Source organism: Sinohyriopsis cumingii, chromosome 8 (assembly GCF_028554795.1).
Source record: "Sinohyriopsis cumingii isolate HCF-2022 chromosome 8, ASM2855479v2, whole genome shotgun sequence".
Classification (NCBI taxonomy): Eukaryota; Metazoa; Mollusca; class Bivalvia; order Unionida; family Unionidae; genus Sinohyriopsis; species Sinohyriopsis cumingii.
The window spans coordinates 79,576,713-79,584,097 of record NC_142968.1 but is presented as its reverse complement, the minus strand read 5'-3'; the positions used below and the strand labels follow the sequence as shown (position 1 = coordinate 79,584,097).

General features: G+C 38.6%; 1 protein-coding gene across 1 annotated transcript; it reads left to right on the top strand.

Annotated features, from left to right (window-relative positions):
• The first annotated feature begins 1,082 nt into the window (after window positions 1–1,082).
• Window positions 1,083–4,196, top strand: LOC149793952 (uncharacterized). The gene is made up of 3 exons (XM_089966486.1): window positions 1,083–1,241; window positions 3,323–3,427; window positions 3,993–4,196. Exons 1-3 carry the CDS (start codon window positions 1,187–1,189, stop codon window positions 4,148–4,150), a joined length of 318 nt encoding a protein of 105 aa, XP_089822612.1. The 5' UTR covers window positions 1,083–1,186; the 3' UTR covers window positions 4,151–4,196.
• Window positions 4,197–7,385: the final 3,189 nt, after the last annotated feature.

Genomic DNA, 7,385 nt, shown 5'->3' with positions numbered 1-7,385 from the left:
AGTTGGGAGGAAGAGAAGGAATTGGAGGAATAGGAGAGAAGAATGAATACACAGATGAGTAGAATACAATGACATATGGCAAGCTATCTCACACTGTTAATCAAATGGTGCAATAGGCTATCACAGGGTCGAGCGGAAAGAGAGTACTTGGGAAATTTTAATCATTTCATTATTGGATCGTCATTACATTGTTATTCGTTGAATTTTCACTTTTTTGTATATTCAGTCCTTTAACCGTCGGTCTTGCTGACTGGGGGCTCGGAGCTTTATATCTATCTTTCACTAATTTAACTTCCAACCAAAATCGAGCCTGGGTGGGACTTCAATTGTAATTTAAATAAACAAATTGGAAGCACCCCACCCTACACCTACCACAGTGACGGCATAACAACCAGTCACACCACTAAATGACATCACATTATATAAATGACATCACATTACGTGGTCTACTTTTGTTTATGGCATTCGGGAAAGAAGATAACAATCTAGATTAGGGGTCTTGAGCTGGATTACAATCATGATTTTCTTGAATCTAGATTGTTATCTTCTGTCCCGAATGCCATAAACAAAAATAGACCACGTAGTGCTGTTAAAAAAAACAACGATAACAATCTACAATTTAACACTTCTCTTGTACATATATTCGGTTTTAAGTGATACACGATAATTAAGTTAATTATGCACGATAGTTAAGTATACACATTAGTTCAGTTAATTACATTTTCCTGCTGTGCCAGGCACATCAAGCTCTTGTAATACGACGTCGTCGTAGATGATTGGTGTATATTTTGTTAAACTCTATTTCATAATCAAATAAGCTTTATTTGTTGAAAATGCTAAACGCTAGAAAGTCCCAGTTAGACCAAATGAAACTGAAAGGTCGAAGAAAGTATCCTCTCGGACAGAAGTTGCTAGACATGAAATTTTAGATATGGGAATTGTTTCTCTGATCTCACGTATTCGCCCTGTAAATAAGAGAACTATACTTCAAATGTCAGATGGCAAGTTTGTTGACCTTTGACCGATTGCGAGGACAATGTTCAATCCCTGATTCTTATCTGGCATAATCTGTTACCATCCTTCAGTCCGTTATCGCTGGACGAACTATATCAGGACTAGGTAAACCCGTGTCAGTCATATCTAGAAAAATTGGACAGTTCTGGTCATTCCTCTACGAGTAGGAAAGATGAACGTTTTCGCTTATTTAACTGTCATAGGTTTCTTGGTGGCAACAGCAGAAGGTAGGCCATTTTACATTTATACACATTCCCGTTTAGAAACGAATATGATACGTTATTGCAATAGCAAGCATTTCCCCTAATCTCAGTGGTAAAGAAGTGATTACTTAGAGATCTGGTGTTCCTTCGTTGGATATGTCACGTGTTTACGAAGATTCTAAGTCCGCGGTCACTGTAAGAGCTCGCTATAAATAACATAATAATATCGCAGTCATTGTAAGACAAATTTAGTTAATGACAAAATTAAGCAGACTGGCGAAAAACAAACAATAAACGCTTCGTCACATGAGTAGTTCGTTATATCAGAAATTATGACGGTGGGATATAGTGCTGATGATGGTTCGTTTGGCTGCTGAGAGGCTCGACGTTAAGATGTAAAACTCGTAGGGCCGGTCCAGTGGCTTAAAAGTTAGAGGACAACGGCACGTCGGGGGTTGATTTTGGTAGTGGCGCATAACCGTGATTCAATGCTGAATTCGGGTTGCAATCTGGCTCCTTTGTTTTCATAGGCTCATGCGTAGTCTTGACTGAGTACTGACGGGGAGCGCGACGTGAACGCGGATTCAACAACTGCCCACTGACAAAGTTCCCCGGTGGACTGCAGACTCTGCAACTTGCTGATGATGACAATGTTAACTTACTGGGCACGCACCACACACGATAAATAAATAAATAATATATCAGAAATCAAATGCAGAGGTGATGTTAAATTATGTCACATTATAGAAATGACATCACATTATACAAATGACATCACTATCCAAATGACCTCACACTATACAAACAACACTACACTATGCAAATGACATTTAGCATTTAACACTTTGAAAGTGTTTATTATTAGTTCCGAATGTTATTGTAAGTTTATATCCGATTCACATGTATTCGTTTTCGATTTCTTGACTAACAGTGATTCAATAATTCATTTCCAATAGGTAATTACAATTTTCTGTGTGAAGGCTCGTGGTATTATTCTAACAACTGCTAAGCGAGGCCGAAAGAACTAATTTTACCAGCAGAATTATGACAGCATTCTGTAATTGTTTTTGCTAGAAACACACTTTCCATGCCAATATTTCCTCAAACAATTATGTTCTGACTTCACAAACATTATATGACGACTGGACGTAAAGAATTTTCTATTTTCTTAAAAAATATTTAAGTCTTTAAAACCCTGAACCACTCAGAGAAAGTTGCATTGTCTGAATTGTCACAGGAAATGGAAAAGGTAATTTCACTGTGATATAGGTACCCTCAGAACACTATCTGGCATCCCATACTTCTTAATATGGACCAGTATCGTTATATTTGAACTAAATAGTGACCGGACCATGGAATACACCCGTAGATTATCAGTATTTCGTATTAATCGATTTCAGAAGAAGTCCAGTTTACTGTACACGGATTTTAAGAGTTTTAAAATAATTCCAGTCGTAGGTTAAACTGTATATTTTGACGTGCTAGAAGATAGTGCAAGTTCTTGCTGAAAAATAACAATGCTAATCGACATTAACAAGACCATCAATCCAGTACAGCGGGAGGAAATGTATTACATATCGAAGAGATTGGATAGGCTAATTTAAAAGTATGCGCATGCGTCAAGGTAACAGTTTAAGATTATTATTTTTTTGTCTCGCACTGTTTCATAATTTCCAGCATTCAGCATTGGTCACAGCTTATATGATGAAGCTCAAACGTGTTTGCAAGTCTTTCCTTTGGCTTTTATTTGCTACCAGTCATCTGTTGAAATCTAGAGGTTGCTGATTTATAAATTCGTATGTGGAATCAATTATTGAATTGACATTATTTTTTAAATCAAGAGTTCAACATTCAGAGCAAACTTTGTTTATAATGTCAGGTCTTTTATAGCACATATATCTAGACGAAAAGGATGTAAGAATGACGAGAACAAATGTTTGCATATCTCTCTCTCTCTCTGTGTCTCTCTCTCTGTCTCTCTGTCTCTCTCTGTCTCTCTCACACACACACATCCATCCATCCACCCATCCATCCATCCATCCATACATACATACATACATACATACTAATTAATATATTAACACACACCTGTTTTCATCATTTAGCTGCCAATCTCCAGAGGGCAATCTGTGGTCCTGTTTGCATGATATATTGCCCGTATGGGAACGTAATGGACGATAGGGGATGTCCGACGTGCAGATGTCACTTTGGTACGTAAAGGAAATGCAGTCTGTTGCATTCTGAGTAAATAATTCAGTTCACCATTTATATTGCTCGGATTAAATATATAAATAAATGAAGAGAGAAAAAAAGGATATTGACCACCTAGGTAGCCTAATAAATACAGTTGCAGATGCAGATTGTTGTATCGATTCTGTAGTTAGACCTTACAATGTGGTTGACACCAGTATATTAGCTAATCTCTCTCTCTCTCTCTCTCTCTCTCTCTCTCAGAAATTACTATTCTCCTTTGTTGGTTGTATTCACATATACGTCAGTATACTTATATCCGCATATCAATCTATCTTTCATTTTGACCTAATTATTGATTATTTCTGTATAATACCTAGGAAAACTAACTTGTCTGCCTAACGATAAATATAATTGAAAGTGATGACATTTACTTACTTTCTTATTTACAGAGACCATTTTACCTCAATCGTTCCGTTTAATGTCCGATTGGTGTTTTAACAACTAAACTCCGAACATTTTTTTTACTAAAATGACCGTTCTGGACTATTATTATTAATGGGTTTATTAACATATGTTCTTCAGAACCAGTGATAAACAAGAACACGACAGAGCCAGTCCTCCATTCCTGTCCAGGCGTTCTCTGCGACATCTACTGTCCCAATGGTAACGAACTGGACCAGCATGGCTGCCCAATGTGCGCATGTAAAAGCGGGCCGCTTGATTTGCTATTGTCTCACTAGCTATGAAGGAACTGTCGCCTTACACATATTAAATCTTACTCCTTGACACCCATGTGATGTTTTCTGCATATTTATAGGGAGTATTCTTATTAAAAAGAATCAATTCTAAGTAAAAATAAGATATTCTTATTAATTGTTTTATCTTATTTACACCAATCTTCAACAAAGCACCGTATCCAATAGCTGCCCTATATAATGCTATTCTCAAATTCTTACTAATCCACGAGTTTACATTTGTTGTTATTTTGCTTCTTCGATACAAATCTGTCACATTTATCGTGATGTTTTACAATGAGTGTCATTTTCTGAAGCAGTTTTGGTCAGAATCTCACTGTGTGTTTACGAAAACCTTTGGGCAAGTAGCGCTATCTGTTTCATTGTTAGTAAACAGTGACAATATTTACTTGAGACGCGTGAGTAGTGAAGGGGTATGATACACGGACAATGGGAAAATACATTACAGAGCCCCTTGGAACACTATACGGACAAGATTTATTCGGACAATGTAAATCTCAGTCAGAAACACATTGGGACTATACACGGAGAAAAGGTTGGGGTTATATACGGACAATAGGAATGGAACAGTTAAGATGACGTCACAGTACTGAAGATTGGTAACAATGGAGCAAGGGGCTAACCTCAATCGGGACCAAAGAGCTAGAAAAAACCCTTGAACGTTCTGGCTGGACATAGACATATATAACACAAATAACTATACAACTGACTAAAAAATGTTAGGCAAGAAAGCAAATCGTTTTGAGGCATATGAGTGGCCCTGAAAGCCCTTTTTTGCTTTTTTGTTAACATCATTCCGTTAACACAGAGGGCAACGCAGAGATCTTCTTCTCTTTCTCAAACTTCTTCTGAATTCTGGACCGTCGATGAGAACTCTCTTCAAACAGCCTTGTCTCTCCACATAAATTCTTCTTTTCCAAACGCTGGTATCGGTGATCTGAATAATTATCCATGATGCTCTGACATACATGGATAAGTCTGTTCGGAACAGCATTGACGGTACGAGAATAGATGAATCTTCATTTGTCCACATCTCGTGACGAGAACAGGTGATGAGAATGCAGTGAACTGCGGTTATTTGTAGTGGAAGAGCGGATCGAAACGGTTTGAGTTTATTCACCAATCCTAACACGCGTTACAAAATTCAGTCACAGTGTGGAGTCTGTCTTCCAATCCGAAGAGAGTTGAGTGTGACGTCACATTCCCTATATAGGTGAGCTAGCGTCTGTGCACTGTGAATCCGTGCAACAGAGTTTTCAAACATGACGGAAACGAAGAAGACGATGAATTGGGGTGCACCAGCTGTGGAGACGAGAAGCGATGGCATATAAGCGGGTGCCAAAGTCAACACACTCTTACTTCCAGAAGAAACCGATTTTAATTGGGATTTAGTGGGCTTTCTCTCTTCTTCGCAATAATTTGTTCCGGTACAAGCACCTTCGCCACCTTCTCCTTCTTTACCACACGTCGAGGATTTTAAGCAGAGACAGAAAGAAGAATTGGAGAAATTTTTACAACAGAAAGAAACAGAATAAGCTTTACTTCTTCAACACAAAAGCGAGAAGAAGAAGAATCTACAAGGAAACGACAGGAAGAAGAAACAACAGCAGAGTAAAAACAAGGTCCAGGACTTCTTTAATACGAGCCAAGAGAAAAAGACCTTCCCGAGCCAAACAACCCAACCCTATTACTACGTATGCGATACCACCCCTAGAGATTTAAACCAAATCAACATCGACAGTAGCCAGTCCAGAAGTAGGTATTGGCCGTGGCAAAGGCGTAAGTCAGTTAAAGCGGGCTACGTCCCATTCCTGAATTTTTATATATATATATATATATAAAACAAACACCCAAAGGTCCTTTTCAGGACCACCCACTTCTCTTGAAAAGAGATATCATTCATTTTGCCAAAATCAATTAAAACTCAAAATCTCTTTTTTGCCCATGATGTACGTGTGTGAGTTAGAGCGTGAGTTTAGATCCATATTTTAAAAAGTCAAAACCAAGAGACTCTTATGTTTTCTGTCTGGTCTTTTCTGGTACAAATTTTACAATCCAATTCACAACACAACACTTTAAAAGGTTCATAGACTTCTTTTGTGACTCTGTTCACTCTCTCTGTTTTTTGAATTTCTTCTCTTTCGCCGATTTTATTTTCTCTCCTCTTTTTCCACACTCTCTCCTCGTCTTCTTTTCGTCTCTTTTTTTCTCTTTCTGGACGTGTCTGGGTTTTTCCTTTGGGGAGCTTACCTCTTCTTCCTGTTCTGAACCTCTCTCCCTCTTGCTCCAGTTGTTTCTTAGGGCATTCTGAAGACCAATGCCCTTTCTCTTGACAATGATAACAGGTATCTTGACTGTTGTCTCTTCTGACACATGTTTTGCTGCTTTTTTGACGGTCTGGACACTCAAAAGACCAATGTCCTTTCTTCTTACAGATATAGCAAGTATCTTGACTTTTATCTCGAAAGTAGGGGGAGTGGTACGTCGGCTGGTCTGAAGAAAACTTTCGTATGACACCTCGCAAACCTCTGATCAGAAGTTCGATCTGTGATGGCTCTTCCATCGTACTGGTCAGTTTGAGAGTAAAATGAATACTGGAAGGGAAGAGACTGACCTTAATTAAGGAAGATACTAGTCTGACATGACTATATAGGGGACCAATGCATTTAATATGTAGTCATTTGACTTTTTGCAGTCAAGATGAAACGCTCGCATCATGTCGTGGAGAAATGAGAAGAATGTAAGGGGCAGAAACGTGACTTATGACCTCGCACAGTAGCTGAAGTCATGGCACAAATTGATGCCAGTGATCTTAAAGATGCCATCAGTGAACCAGAATCCAGACCCATAGATTCTACACCCAACCAAAGTTCACCACCATTAGTAAACCCTGAAAAGTACTACCACATTCGAGAGACGGAAAAGCGCTCTTCTAGAAAATTTAGAACGACGGCTGACACGTACACGGTAAAATTTAAAGATTTCAAGTCCGACGTACCACTAGAGAAAGCAGAAGAATTCATCACTGAGGTGTGGGATTCTTTGTTAACCTCACTGAAACAGCAATGTGAAGCCAAAGAAGACGATCGCTTGAGACTTTCCATTCATCACGGCAATTTGAAGTTCCCCGTTTGGATCGAGTTTAGCAGACAGTCAGAAATGTCACCTTCCAAAGTCATCGACAAGATTCAACATGTGCATCAATCCAACGACAAGTTTC